General features: G+C 39.4%; 1 protein-coding gene across 1 annotated transcript in view; it reads right to left on the bottom strand.

The window, feature by feature from the left end:
- The window catches only part of CHM (CHM Rab escort protein), a 410,199-nt gene that overhangs the window by 40,795 nt on the left and 352,075 nt on the right, over positions 1-17,329 (bottom strand). Inside the window, exon 14 of the mRNA XM_008159484.3 lies at positions 11,407-11,503. Coding sequence (XP_008157706.2) covers positions 11,407-11,503 — 97 coding nt within the window. The remainder of the gene's footprint in view (positions 1-11,406; positions 11,504-17,329) is intronic.

The following is a 17,329-nucleotide window of genomic DNA, read 5'->3' as shown; positions in this document are numbered from 1 at the left end:
CAAAGAGAGAATCTTAAAAGCAGCAAGAGAAAACCAATCTGTTACCTACAAAGGAGCTTGCATAAGGCTGTCAGCTGATTTCTCATCCGAAACTCTATAGGCAAGAAGAGAATGGCATGAAGTATTCAAGGTAATTAAAAGCAAGGATCTGAGACCAAGATTACTATATCCAAGAAAGCCATCATTCAAAATAGATGGTAAAATAAAGAGCTTGCCAGACAAAAAAGGTTAAAGAAGTTTATTACCACCAAACCAGCACTGCAAGAAATGCTAAAGTAACTGCTGTAATAATAAGAATACAGAGAAAGTAACATAGGCATAAAGAATTAAAATAGCAATAAACAAGTAACTATCAATAATAACCTTAAATGTAAATAGATTAAATGCTCCAATCAAAAGACATTGGGTAATCAAATGGATATGAAAACATGACCCAAATATACGCTCTCCATAAGAGACCCAGTTCAGAACAAAAGACACAGAGGATGAAAACGAAGGGATGGAAAAAATTTCCATGCAAATGGAAACAACCAAAAAGCTGGCATACCAATACTCATACTGACAAAATAGACTTCAAAATGAAGGCCATCCCAAGAGACAGTAAAGGTCACTACATAATACTAAGGGGATCGATCCAACAAGAGGTTATAACTCTGGTAAAGATATATGCACCTAATATAAGAGTACCTAAATACATTAAAAAAAGCTTCTAGAGTACTTTAAGGGAGAGATGGACAGCAATACAGTCATAGTATGAATTTCAACACCCCACTGACTTCACTGAATAGATCTTTCACATAAAATATCAATAAGGAGCCTGGCCGGCATGGCTCAGTGGTTGAGCATTGACCTATGAACCAGGAGGTCATGGTTCGATTTCCGGTCAGGGCACATGCCTGGGTTGAGAGATCAATGCCCAGTGTGGGGCATACAGGGAGCAGCCGAACAATGATTCTCTCTCATTATTGATGTTTTTATCTCTCTCTCCCTCTCCTTTACTCTCTAAAATCAATACAAAAATATTTTAAAAAATCAACAAGGAAACAGTGACTCTAAATGACACACTGGATCAGATGGATTTTATTGATATTTATAACACCAAAGTTAGGGGCAATCAGGCAGGCAGACAGGTGAGCCAGACACCAATTTCACCCCAAAGTAGCAGAATATACATTCTTAAGTGCACATGGGTCATTCTTAAAGATTGACCACATGTTAGAACATTAAAAAAAAAAAGTCTCCAGAAGTTCAGGAGGATTGAAACAATATCAAGTATCTTCCCAGATCACAATGGTATGAAATTAGAAATCAACTACAGTAAAAACACTCAACACATGAATGCAAAATAGCATGTTATTAAACAACGAATAGGTTACCAATAAGATCAGGAAAGAAATCAGAAAATTCAAGAAAACAAATGAAAATGAAAACACAACAACATAATATCTCTGGGACACAGCAAAAGCAATCTTGAGAGGGAAGTTCATAGCAATATAGGCCTACCTTAAAAAACAAGAAACATTTGTAATAAACCATTTAACCCTACAACTTATAGAATTAGAAAAAGAACAACAAAAAAAGGCCAGAGTATGTAGAAAATAATAAAGATTACAACAGAAATAATGACAGAGGCTAAAAAAAGCAATGGAACCAAGACCTGGTTCCTTGAAAATATAAACACGATTGATGAACCATTAACCACATTGATCAAGAAACAAAGAGAGAGGACCCAAGTAAATAAAATCAGAAATGAAAGCAGAGAAGTATCCACTGACACCACAGAAATAAAAAGGATTGTAAGAAAATACTATGAACAACTATATGCCAACAAAGTGGCCAATGTGGATGAAATGGACAAATTCCTAAAATAATATAATTTTCCATAAACTGAATCAGGAAGAATCATAAAACCTGAATAGACTAATAACAATTGATGTAATAGAAGCAGTATTCCAAAAAGCCCTGGCCTGGACTGCTTCACAGGGGAGTTTTACCAAACTACCACCTAGTTTTACCAAACTAACACCTTTCCTCCTCAAACTATTAAAAAAAATCCAAGAGGAAGGAATACTTCCAAGGTCTTTTTATGATGTCAGCATTATTCTAATTCCAAAACCAGACAAAGACACTACAAAGAAAAATAACTACAGGCCAATATCCTTGATGAACATAGATGCTAAAATCCTCAACAAAATATTAGAAAATTGGATTCAACAATATACCAACAAGATCATACACCATGACCAACTGGGATTTATTCTGAGGATACAAGGCTGGTACAATATCCACAAATCTATAAACGTCATCCATCACATAAACAAATTGGAAGACAAAAATCACATGATCATATCAATATACACACAAAAAAGCATTTGACAAAATCCAGCACCCTTTTTTGATAACCTCTCAGCCAAGTGGGAATAGAGGGATTATACCTCAAAATAATAAAGGACTATATGACAAACCTACAGGTAACATCATACTAAATATGCAAAAACTAAAACCATTTCCCCTAAGAACAGGAACAAGACAGGGATGTCTGCTTTCACAACTCTTATTCAACACTAGAGGTCCGGTGCACAAAATTCATGAACGGGGGGGGGGGGGAGCAGGTGCCCTCAGTTCAGACTGCACCCTCTCCAATTTGGGACCCCTTGGGGGATCCCCGAGATTGGGCCTAAACTGGCAGTTGGACATCCCTCTCACAATATGGGACAGATGCCTCCTAACTGCTCACCTGTCTGCCTGCCTGATTGCCCCTAACTGCCCCACCCTGCCAGGCTGGTCGTCCCTTACTGCCCCCCTGCCGGCCTGGTCACCCCATGCAGCCTGCTTGTTCAGTCGTTTGGTTGTCCTTCACTAACCCCCTGCTGGCCCGGTTGCCCCACGCAGCCTGCTGTACAGTCCTTTGGTTGTCCCTGACTAACCCCCTGCCACCCTGGTCACCCCACGCAGACTGCTGTTTGGTCGTCTGTTTGGTCGTGATGGCCCCTGGCTTTTTATTTATTAGGATAATACTGGAAGACAAAAGGAAATAAAAGGCATTGAAATAGGAAAGGAGGAAGTAAAACTCTCATTATTTGCACATGACATATCGTACATAAAAAAATCCTAAAGACTCTACCAGAAACTACTGGATTTAATAAATTAATTTGGCAATGTAGCAGGATACAAAATTAACGCTCAGAAATCTATCACATTTTTATATACCAATAATGTAGTCTCAGAATGAGAAACTAAACAATCCTATTTAGTACTGCAACAACAACAACAAAAAATTAAGATACTTAGGAATAAATTTAACCAAGGAGGTAAAAGACCTGTACTTGGAAATTACCCGACTTTGAAAAAAAGATAGAGAGATATATAAACAAGTGGAGGAATACACTGTGTTCATGAATTGGTAGAATTAACATCACGAAAATGTTCAAACTACCCAAAGCAATCTACAGACTCAATGTAATCCTTATTAAAATACCAATGGCATATTTCACAGATCTAGAACAAATACTCCAAAAATTTATATGGAACCAAAAAGGACCCCAAATACAGCAAACGAGAAGGAAGAAGGAAGTTGGAGGGATCAAAATACCAGATATCAAGTAATACTACAAAGCCACTGTAATAAAAAAAGCCTGGCACTGGCCCCAAAACAGGAATATAGATCAATGGAATAGAATAGAGACACCAGAAATTGACCCAAGCTATTATGATCAATTAATATTGGACAAAGGAGTCAAGAACATACAGTGGAGTCAATATAGTCTCTTCAATAAATGGTGTTGGCAGAGAGTCCCAAATAAGTTGAACCCCCAAAGACCCACCCCAAGACACGTCATAATTACAATGGCAAACATTAACGACAAAGAGAGAACCTTAAGGGCTAGAAGAGAAACAGAGAGTTACCTACAAAGGATCTCCCATTAGATTATCAAATGATTCCTCAACAGAAACATTTCAGGCCAGAAGGGAATGAAATGAAGTATACAAAGTAATGCAAAGGAAGGGAATGAATCCAAGAATACTCTATCTCAGCAGTCACCAAACTTTCAGACAGCATGGACCACCAGTGGTCTGCGGACCACCGATTGGCAACTGTTGCTCTATCTAGAAAGGCTATCATTCAAAATTGAAGGGGAAATCAGGAGCTTCACAGACAAAAAAGGTCTAAGGGAATTTATCAATACCAAGCCAGCAATGCAAGAAATGCTAAAGGGACTGTTGTAAAAAGAAGAAAAACAAAAGGAGGAAGAAGGAAAACAGGCACAAAAAATAAAAATAGCTACAATTACCTATCAATAAAAACTTTAAACATAAATGGACTGAATATTCTAATCAAAAGACATCGAGTGAAGGGATTGGTAAGAAAATATGACCCATATATATGCTGTGTACAAGAGACCCACCTCAGAACAAGAGACTTACACAAACTGAAAGTGAAGGAATGCAAAAATAGCTTTCAGGCAAATGGAAATGAAAAAAAAGCTGGGGTAGCAATACTTATATCTGACAAAATAAGACCCGAAGGCCATTACAAGAGATAAGGAAGGCCACTTCATAATACTAAAGGGATCGATACAACAAGAGGATATATCTCTGGTAAACATATATGCACCCGATGCAGGAGCACCAAAATACATTAAAAAAACTTCTGGAAGAAATCAAGGTAGAGATCGACAGCAATACAATCATACTAGGGAACTTTAGTATTCCACTGAAATCACTGGATAAATCCTCTAGACAAAAAATCAGCAAAGAAACATCAATCCTAAATGACTCACTAGATCACTAGAATGTAATTGACATCTTTAGAATATTTCACCCCAAAGCTACAGAACATACATTCTTCTCAAGTGCACATGGGACATTTTCAAAGATAGACCATACATTGGGGCACAGGCAAAGTCTCTCCAAATTAAAAAAGATTGAAATCATATCAACCATGTTTTCAGACCATAATGACATAATATTAGAAATCACCTACAATAAAAACAATAAAAAATCCAAACACTTGGAGACTTAATAGAATACTATTAAATAATGATTGTGTTACCAAGGAGATCAAAGAAGAAATTAAAAGCATCCTGGAAACAAATGACAATGAAAACACAGCAATCCAAAACCTATGGGACATAGTGAAAGCAGTCCTGAGAGGGAGGTTCATAGCCTATTTAAAACAACAACAACAACAATAAAAACAAACAAACAAACAACAACAAAAAAAACACACAAGAAAAAGTGGTATGAAATCAACTCTACAACTTAAAGACTTAGAAGTAGAGCAACAAGAAAAGCCCAGAGTGAGCAGAAGGAAGGAGATAATACAAATCAGAGCAGAAATAAATGACATAGATACCAAAAAAACCCACAAAAAACAATACAAAATATCAATGAACCCAAGAGCTAGTTCTTTGAAAGGATAACCAAGATTGATGAACCTCTAGCCAGGCTCATCAAGAAGCAAAGAGAGGACCCAAATACACCAAATCTGAAATGAAAGAGGCAAAATAACAACAGACCCCACAGAAATACAAAGGATTGTAAAAAAATACTATGAACAACTCTATTCCAATAAAATTAACAACCTAGAGGAAATGGACATATTCCTGGAAAAATACGACCTTCCAAAACTCAACCAAAAAGAATCAAAAAATCTCAACAGACTGATAACTAAGGAGGAAATCGAAGGAGTCATCAAAAAACTTCCAGCAAACAAAAGCCCAGGGTCAGACAGCTTCACAGGGGCGTTTTACCAAACATTCAAAGAAGAACTAAAACTTATCCTTCTCACACTATTCCAAAAAATTCAAGAGGAAGGCACACTTACAAGCTCTTTCTATGAAACCAGCATTGCCCTAATTCCAAAACCAGATAAAGACACCACAAAGAAAAAGAACTACAGGCCAATATCCCTGATGAACATAGATGCTAAAATCCTCAACAAAATTCTAGCAATGCAGCATTACATTAGAAAGATCATACACCATGAACAAGTGGGATTTATTCTGGGGATGCAAGGATGGTACAATATCCGCAAATCAATAAATGTGATACATCACAAAAACAAACTGAGAGACAAAAATCACATAATCATATCAATTGATGCAGAAAAGGCATTTGACAAAATCCAATACCCTTTCCTGATAAAAATGCTCAGCAAAGTGGGAATTGAGGGATCATACATACTCCAACATAACAAAAGCTTTATATGATAAACCTACAGGCAACATCATACTCAATGGGCTAAAACTAGAACCATTTCCTCTAAGAAGAGGGACAAGGCGGGGATGCAAACTCTCACCACTCCTGTTCGACATAGTGCTGGAAGTGTTAGCCATAGTGATCAGAAAAGAAGAAGAAATAAAAGGCATCCAAATTGGAAAATAAGAAGTAAAACTGTCCTTATTTGCAGATGACATGATATTGCACATAGAATACCCCAAAGACTCCATTAAAAAACTACTAGAATTAATGAATAACTTTGGCATAATTAACAAAATTAACACCCAGAAATCTATGGATTTTTATACACCAATAATGAACTCACAGAAAGAAAAACTAAAAAAAAAAAAAAAATCCCATTTACCTTTGCAACAAAAAGATACCTAGGGCTGCTCTCCTCTCTCTCCGTCTCTCCGTCTGCAGAGACAGCCCGGTTGGGTCCCTCCTCTTCCTCCCCTTACTCTAATCCTGGTTTCTCTACCTCCTCTGTAATGAATCTCGCTCGTTATTGCAGAATAAACCTCCCCTTTAATATGTAAAAAAAAAAAAAAAAAAGATACCTAGGAATAAAGTTAAGCAAGGAGGTGAAGGACATTTACTAGGAAAATTACATGACACTGAAAAAAGAGGCAGAGGAAGACATAAACAAACAGAAGAATATACCATGTCCATGGATCGGTAGAATCAACATCATTAAAATGTCCATACTTCCCAAAGCAATCTATAGATTCAATGCACTCCCCATTAAAATACCAAAGGCATATTTCAAAAACATAAAAAAACTCTCCAAAAATTCATCTAAAATAAAAAGAAAAAGAGCCCGAATAGCTGCAGCAATCTTGAGAAAGAAGAACAAAGTTGGAAGGATCACAATCCCAGATATCAAGCTATACTACAAAGCCACGGTCCTTAAAACTGCCGGGTACTGGCACGAGAACAGACATATAGACCAATGGAACAAAACAGAGAACCCAGAAATCAACCCACACCATTATGCTCAGTTAATATTTGACAATGGAGTCAAGACAGTCTCTTCAATAAATGGTGTTGGGAAAATTGGTCAAATACATGCAAAAAAATGAAACTAGACCACCAACTTATACCATAAACAAAAATATACTCAAATGGATAAAGAACTTAAATGTAAGCTGGGAAACCATAAAAATCTTAGAAGAAGCCGTAAGCAGCAAAATGGCAGACATTTGTCATAGCAATATATTTACAGACACAATTCCTAGGGCAATGGAAACTAAGGAGAAAATAAACAAATGCGACTACATCAAAATAAAAAGCTTCTGCACAACAAAAGAAACCATTAACAAAACAACAAGAAAGCCCATTGCATGGGAGAACATATTTGCCAATGTGATCTCCGATAAGGCTTTAATCTTCCAAAATGTATAGGGAACTCATACAATTTAACAAAAGGAAGATAAACAATCCAATCAAAAAATGGGCAAAGAACCTAAATAGACACTTTTCAAAAGAGGACATACAGCAGACCAGGAGACATATGAAAACATGCTCAAAGTCATTAATCATCTGATAGATGCAAATCAAAACAACAATGAGGTACCACCTCACACCTGTCAGAATGGTTATCATCAACAAATCAACAAGTGCTAGAGAGAATGTGGAGAAAAAGGAACCCTCGTGCACTGCTGTTGGGAATGCAGACTGGTGCAGCCACTGTGGGAGAACAGTATATCGTTTCCTCAAAAAATTAAAAATGGAACTTCATTTGATCCAGTAATCCCACTTCTAGGAATATATCCCAAGAAAACAGAAACACCAATCAGAAAGGATATATGCACCCCTATGTTCATAGCAGTACAATTTACAGTAGCTAAGATTTGGATAGAGCCTATTGTAAGTGCCCATCAGCAGATGAGTGAGTTAGAAAACAGTGTTACATCTACACAATGGCATACTATGCCGCTATATAAAAGAAGGAACTTTTACCATTTGCAACAGCATGGATGGACCTGGAGAGCATTATGCTAAGTGAAATAAGCCAGTCAGAAAAAGACAAGTATTGCATGATATCACTCATATGTGGAATCTAATCAACAAAATAAACTGATGAACAAAATACTAGTAGATGTAGAGACATAGAAGCATGGAATAGATTATTGAATCTCAGAGGGAAGGCGTGGGTGGGTGGGAAGAGATCAACCAAATAACTTGTATGCATATATGAATAATCAATGGACATAGACCACTGACATAGACAATAGGGTGGTGAAGGCCTGGGGCAAGGGATGGGCTGGCTAGAAGGGGTCAAGGGGGTGAAGGGTGCATATATAATTCTTTCAACAATAAAGACTTAATTAAAAAATAAGTAAATATTACACATCTACAACTATAGTCTACATATTTAAAGCCAAGAGTCATCACTCATAAACAGTGTTTGGCGAATGATTAGCATATGATTATACTGCATCTGGTGGTAACTGGTTCTGTTGTTGTTTGGCATGACTTTCTGCAGCAGTTTTAATATGTGCCAGCTGATGATCCAGGTGTGTTAAGCAACGTCCCAGCTGTGTGCATTTATTAACTTCTGGTGACTGGTTAATGCATGCATTTACTATTACCTATTCAGTATAAATTTAAAACTACAGTAATACATATAGATAACTTTTCTATGAAATTAAACTTTTCATACATACTTCATTTTAATTACCCAAACGTGTCTACACAAGTAAAAACAGGTAAACTAATTTGTTAAATTTTTAACATGCATTCAGGAAACCTACTTAATTATATAATGGACTTTTGGCTTTAATGGACACCCCCTTGTCCAAATTAGTCTATTATATCCAGGTTTTACTGTACTGTATAATTCTTTTTATATTACATTCTGAAAGTGAAAAATTATTGATAGTAAACATATTAGTGGTTACCTGGGATTAGGTAGTGGGTCTGGGTAGGTAGGAAGATGGCTGTGGCTAAAAAATGATATCACTAGGGATCCTTATTGTCATGGTCACAAGAATCTACACATGTGATAAAACGGCATACACACATTATACCAATGTCAAATTCCTGGTTTTACTATCTATCATAATAAAAGCATAATATGCTAATTAGACCAGACAGCCGAAAGACCTTCCGGACATCCTTCCAGATGACTTTTCGGATGAAGCTGGGGCTGCGAGGGCCAAGGGCAGCCGCAGCGGTTGCGAGGGCTGAGCCCCTTGTATGAATTTCGTGCATTGGGCCTCTAGTTTTAATATAATTTGGTTTTACATCTCTAGGTAGAGGAATTATATTAATTGTACTTTTTAAAAAAATATTTTCCAAATTGTCAATATGTATTATTAGACTGGGGCTACAAAAGTATTTCACATGGGAAAATAATTTATAAAAAAAAAAAAATATATATATTTACAAAAATAATCACAAGTATAAAATAAATGTAATTTAGAAAACGAAGGATGAAGTTTTATTTTATAACTAACACAGATAAAAGGACATAAAAAACTGATTAAAATAATAGAGGAAAATAATAACTGTCATGGTAAAGATTTGCATATATCACATATCACTGTTAAAGGAAAAATAACCTTTTCTGAGCAACTTTTCAAGTGGAAATTTGGAATTACAGCAATATTGGACAAGTTTTAATCACTCTCCCTATTGGCATCAAGCTCCCACTTATGTTTTACCCAGTTTTGCCATCTTTTAGTAAATAGTAGCACTATACTTGAAAACAGAGTCAAGTTTTCCTTGACTACGCCAAACCAGATTAGTCTTCTGCTTCTCATAATTCTTATAAGAAGTTTGAGTAAAACTTAATATAAATTTAGAGAATTAAAAATAATTCTAGCTAATGATATTGCTATGTTTCCCTCCTATGAATCTCTAGACTCCACTGTTTGTTGGTACCTCTCCTGTGGTACTTTCATATTCTGCCTTTTAGAGCTACTTTTGTGTTTGTCTTATCTGACCCATTTGATTATGAGTCCTCTAAGGTCAGGGCCTAGTTCACATTCATCTTTACTTATCCTGAAATGTACATTTCACTCAGTTAATACTGTCTTGTTCCATTAGGTGTGCAATAAGAATATGAACACTTCAAATAAGGCATGTCAACCTCTGCTTCTTCATAATCTTTACAAGTACACAGTTTAGGTCTAGGCACAGTGACGTCTAAGTTATACTTGTTAAATTCTACTTATTGAAGCATCTTTAAGAAATATATTGCATAATATCTGAAAGTTCTGGAGAAATAAATCTTGATACATATAGGAAAAAGAACAGATAAAGTAGTCTCTAACTTTAGTCTCATTAAACAGAAATATATTGAGAATTTATATACATGGTAGAAGTTCAATAATGGGATTATATATCACTAGGGATCCTTATTGTCATGGTCACAAGAATCTACACATGTGATAAAACAGCATACACACATTATACCAATATAATGGTGGCTCAGTGGTTGAGTGTCAACCTATGAACCAGGAGGCACGGTTCAATTCCCGGTCAGGGCATATGCCCGAGTTGAGGGCTGGATCCCTAGTGTGGGGAGTGCAGGAGGCAGCTGTTTAATGATTATCTCTCATTATTGATGTTTCTTCTCTCTCTCCCTCTCTGAAATCAATAAAAATATATTTTAAAAAAGAAATACAAGAAAAGCAAACAAGAAAACGAGCAGCAAAGAAAATAATTTTAAAATTTTTTTTATTGATTGAAGAGAGAGGAAGAGAGAGGGAGAGAAAGACAGAAACATCGATGAGAGAGAAACATCCATTGACTGCCTCCTGCATGCCTGCTATGGGAATCAAACCAGCAACCTGGGCATGTGCCCTGACTGGCAACCTTCTGGTGCATGGGACAATGTCAACCAAGTGAGCCACACCAGCTAGGCAGAAAATAAATTTTTTGAAAGTATGTTTCCAATAAGCTTAAGAAAAATTACCAAAAAAAAAAAAATTGGAAAGTCACAGAACTTCTTTCACTGAAGAACTTAACAATAGTGCCTGTGAAGATTTAGCCACAGAAATTTTTAAAAGCAAGGGGTAGGTATAAAATGACTTATTGTATGAATACACACTGTATGAACAAGACTGTGAATAAAAAAACTCTATAAACACAACCCTGGCAACTTTAACAATAATTGCCCTCTTTTACTTTCTAAACAAACACAAAAGAGAAATAACTAGACTCTACTATGCTTACATGTGCCTTTCATGCATGTCATTGTTGAAGAACATAGTTCAATGACCCGAACAGCAGAAGTTCCTGGTTCCTCTGCTGGCACTGTCAAAATGGAAATCTAAAAAGCAGAAATAAAATATCAGACATAGCTGTTAGATCTCATTTTCATTTCTTCTATCATTAGAGTATAGTTAATATCAAAACTGAATGTCTTTTTCAACTGCTCACTGATATTTGAAAAAACTTAGCTTGTAAGGGTTTTAGAAAAGAATTTGATATCTGTAACACACATATGTGTCCTAAATCCGATTTCCGCATTATTTTATATCATCTATAGTGCATTCATATAATTAACAGATAATGAATATTTTAAATATCCTTAATATTTATCAAATACTTCACTTATTTTCAAAGGATATAATTATGACATATTACTTCTGAATTATTTGTACTTCAGTGTTTGAAATCAGATCATATTAAATCTATTTTTTCCATTTTGATTATTCATAATGAATAAAAATAGCAGTTACGGAATACTAAAATATTTTTAAATGTTTCAAATTCCAAAGATATTAAAACAAAGTATACGGCAACATATACACCAAAGTATATGCAAACATATACCAAAATGTTTCAAAATGAATGGCTTCAAATTAATTTAAGGACTTCATTAATAAAAGTAGAAACTTAGAATTAAAAGTGAAATGGAAAATTATTATTAAATAACTAGAGGCCTGATGCACTAAATTCATGCAGGGGGGTGGGGGGAGGGAATGTCACTCAGCCCAGCCTGTGCCCTCTTGCAATCTGGGACCCCTCAGGTAGGGTCCCTAGGCCGGGCTGGCAATCAGGGCCTATCCAGGCTTTCCTTCCCCTGGCTGCCGGCAGCTGGCCTCGCCCCTGCCACTGCCACTGCCACTGCTTGCCATCTGTGCAGCACTGTCCCCCCTCCCCCACCACCGGTCGCCTCCCTCTGTAGGTGACAGGCATGGGGTGTGATTGCTTGGCTGACCTGGGCCTCCCTCAGCGGGGCAATCGCTGGCCGGCCCTGCACAGCTGCAGGGCTCCCAGATCCATTGCCCCACAGAGGGAGGCCCCACCCAACTGCTGCAGCGCCGCCAGCCTGGTAGCCTGGGCCTCCCTCTGCAGGGAGATTGATCTGGAGCTCCCCCCATCTATCGCCTCACAGAGGGTGGCCTGGGCCTCCCACTGCAGGGCGATCATGGGGCGATGGCGGGGGGGCCCCCTGACCAATCACATCGCACCCACCTTGGCTGGCCTGACGCCAGTGCGTGTCATAGTGTGGTGGTCTGGAAGGTCGTTCTACTGTTCGGTTGATTTGCATATTACACTTTTATTATTATAGATTATTATAGACTACTAGGGGCCTGGTGCACAAAATTGGTCCCCCTCAGCCCAGCCTGCCCCCTCTCACATACTGGTAGCCCTCAGGGGATGTCCTACTGATGGCTTAGGCCCGCTAGTCTGGACTCCTTTTGTGGGAGGCTACCGGGCTGATCAGGGGAAGGCACCAGCCCCATCACCCTGCTGCTGCAGCCACTGCCAGTCAATGCAGCCACCAAGGTGTTTTCATCAACACGGACTCCAGTCTCTTCAACATGAAAAAATGACAACTTTCTTTAGGCATTTTCAAGATGTGTCTTTCATAGGATATGACATTTCTTTCTTTCTTTTTTTTTTATCCTCACCTGAGGATATGTTTCTATTGATTTTTAGAGAATGTGGAAGAGAAAGGGAAAGACAGAGAGAAACATCAAAGTAAGAGGAACACTTTGATTGGTTGCTTCCTGCATGAGCCCTGACCTGGGCCCCAGCCAGGGAGAAGCCGGCAACCTAGGTACATGCCCTTGATCAGAATTGAACCCAGAAACTGCAGTTGGCAGGCCGAGGCTCTATCCACTGAGCCAAACTGGCTAGGGCAGGATATGACATTTCTTAACCCTCCAGCAGCGGACCTTCATTTTTTTCTCCAGGAGTGAGGTGAAAAAACCCTAGATCACCTTTTTGGATTCTTATTACCCAAGTTACTAAGAATATTACCAGTAACATACAGGGAGCTTAGCCAATGAAAAGTCAGAAAAGGTGTTTCCTCTGTAGTTCACACCAATCGCCGGCTCCACCCCTGCCTAGGCCTAGGCCTGGGCAGGGGCCCCCCGCGGCTTTGATGGCCAGCTCAGCCCTGCCCAGGGGCCCCCTGGCTCAGGCCCTTCCCAGGATGATCAGGGCCCAAGCGGGGCCTACTTCAGAGTGACCTGGGTGCTGAGGATGTTCCTGGGACCTAGGCTGCTGGGCGCCTATGTATGCAAATTAACCACCATCTTTGTTGGGTTAATTTGCATACTCACTCTGATTGGCTGTGGGCATAGTGGAGGTACAGTCAATTTACATGTTTGTCTATTATTAGGTAAGATAGGCCCAGTGCATGAAAATTTGTGCACTGGGGGGGCAGGGGTCCCTCAGCCTTGCCTGTGCCCTCTCACAGTCCGGGAGTCCTCAGGGGATGTCCTACTGCAGGAGGCGAATGGGCCAGCCTATCAGGGGATGGCACCGCCTCCCCATCACCCCTGCTGGTTGCCGCGCGCCCCCCCCCCCCATTGCCGTTCTCTCCCTCTGCCCACTGGCACGCGCCTTGGCTGGCTTGGTGCCACCTGCTCGGTAGCCCTGCCCCCCACTGACTGGCCATTCTGCCGTTTGGTCAATTTGCACATTATGCTTTTATTATATAGGATGTTTACTGATATACAATATGCTGTCCTAGGCACTACTGATATGCTATATGGCTTTATATTTAAACGACTTTAAATGACCATCAGGTCAATGTTTCTCTATAGAACCAAAGTTTCTATATTAAATCTCAATCTAATCTTTACTCTGATGAAACTATACCATCTAATTTAGGAAATACTTGCCAAAAGGTAAAGCCCTATCTGGACTTTTACCTGTGACTATCATGCTTAGATTTTGATGGTAATATCAGGTTGACAGCCCCCAGAGGAAATGCCTACAACAAGTTCCCAAAAGAGAAATTATTTTGATAACCATGACTATCCTACTATTTGTACGTGCGTTTTTGGGCTTACAGTGTCTTAAAAACTATGTTCTCCATACTCCTGAGTCCCTTTGCTGCCGTCTATGATAGAAAATGTACTTTAGGATTAAAGAGAGATGATCCACTAAAATATATAATGTTATGTTATAATTATCAAATGATTATGACTAAAATCATGAGTATAACTGGAACAGTCCCTTAAGGACTACAAAATCATTTAAGTACTTTATTTCTTATCATTATTCTTTTCATTAATCCTCACCTGAGGATAGTTTTTTGTATTGATTTTTCAAGAAAGTGGAAAGGAGGGCAGGAGGAAGGGAGAGAGAGAGAAACATTGAGAGACACACGCCAATCATTTGTTTCCCACATGCACCCTGCCCTGGGCCGGGATTGAACCTGCAACTCAAATACATGCTCTTGACCAAAAATTGAATCCAAGACCATTTGGTGTGCAGGCAGATGCTCTAACCACTGAGATCACCGGCCAGGGCTTAAAGTACTTCTTTTGTTTCTTATAACTACCATGTATACTTTTTAAAAATTGAGATATAATCAGTGATCTCCAATCACAGAATTTTCCTTATCCTGAACTCTCAGGAGCCTTGATATTTACAAGGAGGACAGAGCCCACAAAGGAAGTGGAGAGGGAATAGACAGAGTTATGAGGAGAAATAGGAGAGTGGAAGCCAAAGGAGTATAGAGTTTCAAGAGAAAAGAAATAATCGACATTGCCAATCAAATGTATCAAAAAGTACCTAGTGACAAAAAACAAAAATTGCCCTGTGGCCCTGACTATTATGAAGCAATTAAAGAATTTACCAAGATAAATTATGCTAGAGATATGAGGGTAGAAGCCATGTTAGTCCAAGAGTGAATGAGAGGTAAGGAGCTAGAAGCAGCAAGTACAGATAATATCTTAAAAATTCTGATAAGAGAAGGGGAAATTGGATACCAGCTAGAGATGGGGACACAGTCAAGGGGACATTTTATTATTTATTTTTGGGATAGAAAATACTACTACATATATACAGGTTGAGAGGAGAATGCCAGTAGTTGGGAGAGGCTGGAGATACAGGAGAGAAAGCAGGTATGCAGAGTGCTGTGTGTGTGTGTCATTGGCACTTGTGAAAAAGTATAGCCTTGGACAAGGGTAGGAGCCCTCTTAATCTCTGTCCTGGTATACATAACTTGTAGATGGTGAAACAGGATGTCAAGTGCCATTGTATTTAGTAGGTGGCCTCACTTTTCTGTGAAGTGGGGAGGAGGTATTGAGAAGTTTAAGGGAAAGAAGGGTGGGTAAAATAGTGAGGACCTGAATTAGCCACTGAGGGGAAAGGGAGAGGGAGCTGTCTCAAGCCAGTGGAAGAGCTAACTGATGGTAGGAACTAAGGTCCAGCTGAATGAGATTGTTGCTCCTGACACTGTGGCAGTGCCAGTCTGTCTGATTGTGTGGTTTACTCAAGAAGCCCTCAGTGATCCAGATGCAGATTATCCAAGTAATGGGATTTTCCTCTGTGTGTCCAGTAGAACATGATTACATGAGATTTCAAGGTGTTGACGGAAGGGCAGTTCAGATCTACCATGGGATCTAGACCATGGAAAAAATAAGAGGGCAGAAGGAGCTAGTAATCTGGGGGAAAAGAGAGGAGACTAGGAATTGCCAGTCTCTTAATAGGTCATTGACCAGGCTAAGTGGCAGGTACGAGAATGAAAGCTGGAACGATAGTAGATTAATGCCATTGTAAACCCATGACCACCAGACTCAACTGGGCCATTAATACTGCCCAGCCATCTGGCCATGAGATAGGTCATTTTCTAACTTCCCACAGTGATTATCTGACATTTTTTATTGAGCTTTGATCCATTCCCATTCTCACATCCCCATTCTCTGGAGATTACCTCACTTTATAATTTAAAGAGTAAATGTAATGCATCAGATGGGATCTCCCAAATGATCCTTCATTCATCCTCTTGTCTCACATCCCATCTAACAGCAGCACTTTTACCTGTTCTCTGAATCCCATCCTCCCTGGCCTTTTACCTGGACCTTGCTGCATCAATAATCCTTCTTTTGTCCTGGGTATCTTCAACCCCTCTCTCTCCACTGGCTCAAAATCATCGACTGAAATATATACTAATCCTATATAATAAAAGTGTAATATGCAAATTGACCAAACAGTGGAACGACTGGTCAGCAGGGGGCAGGGCTGTTGAGCAGGCAGTGCCAGGCCAGTCAAGGCATGTGCCAGTGGGCAGAGGGAGGAGATGGCAATGGGCGGGGGGGGGGAAGGGCTGGTGGTGACCAGCAGTGGCGGAGGGGCAATGGGTGGGGGGTGGACCTGCCCAGTCGCCTCCTGCAGAGGGAGGCCAGTGGTGGCAGCTGTATGGTGACAGGGGCAGCGCTGTACTGTTTGGTCTGCCTGGTTGCCTCCAGTAGGACATTCCCCGAGGGCTCCCGGACTGTGAGAGGGCACACAGGCTGGGCTGAGGGACCCCCAGAGTGCATGAATTTTCATGCACCGGGCCTCTAGTCTTTTAAATATAAGAGAAGCCTTATTCACTTCCACATCCCTCTTCAGGAACCACTTTCTCTCTCTTGCTCTCCACAGCTTAGCTTCTTCAGTATTGTCCCTATTTGCTCTCTTCACTTTTCTGCCTCACTGTTATTCTTCAACCCACTCACAAAGCTCAAGGTTTACTGGGAGATACAGATGAGTCAACTGGTAATTACAGGACAGTTGTAACATTCCTACTCACACTTCTCATAATAAACTAGTTGCTCTTTATTTGTCTATATATGTATCTCTATCCTCCAGATGGCAAGCTATGAGGGCAGAGGTGCTATCATGGTTAACACTGTTTCCTCAGAAC

Source organism: Eptesicus fuscus, chromosome 1, assembly GCF_027574615.1.
Source record: "Eptesicus fuscus isolate TK198812 chromosome 1, DD_ASM_mEF_20220401, whole genome shotgun sequence".
Classification (NCBI taxonomy): Eukaryota; Metazoa; Chordata; class Mammalia; order Chiroptera; family Vespertilionidae; genus Eptesicus; species Eptesicus fuscus.
Note: the sequence above shows the minus strand (reverse complement) of the source record. Positions and strands in the feature narration are given on the sequence as shown.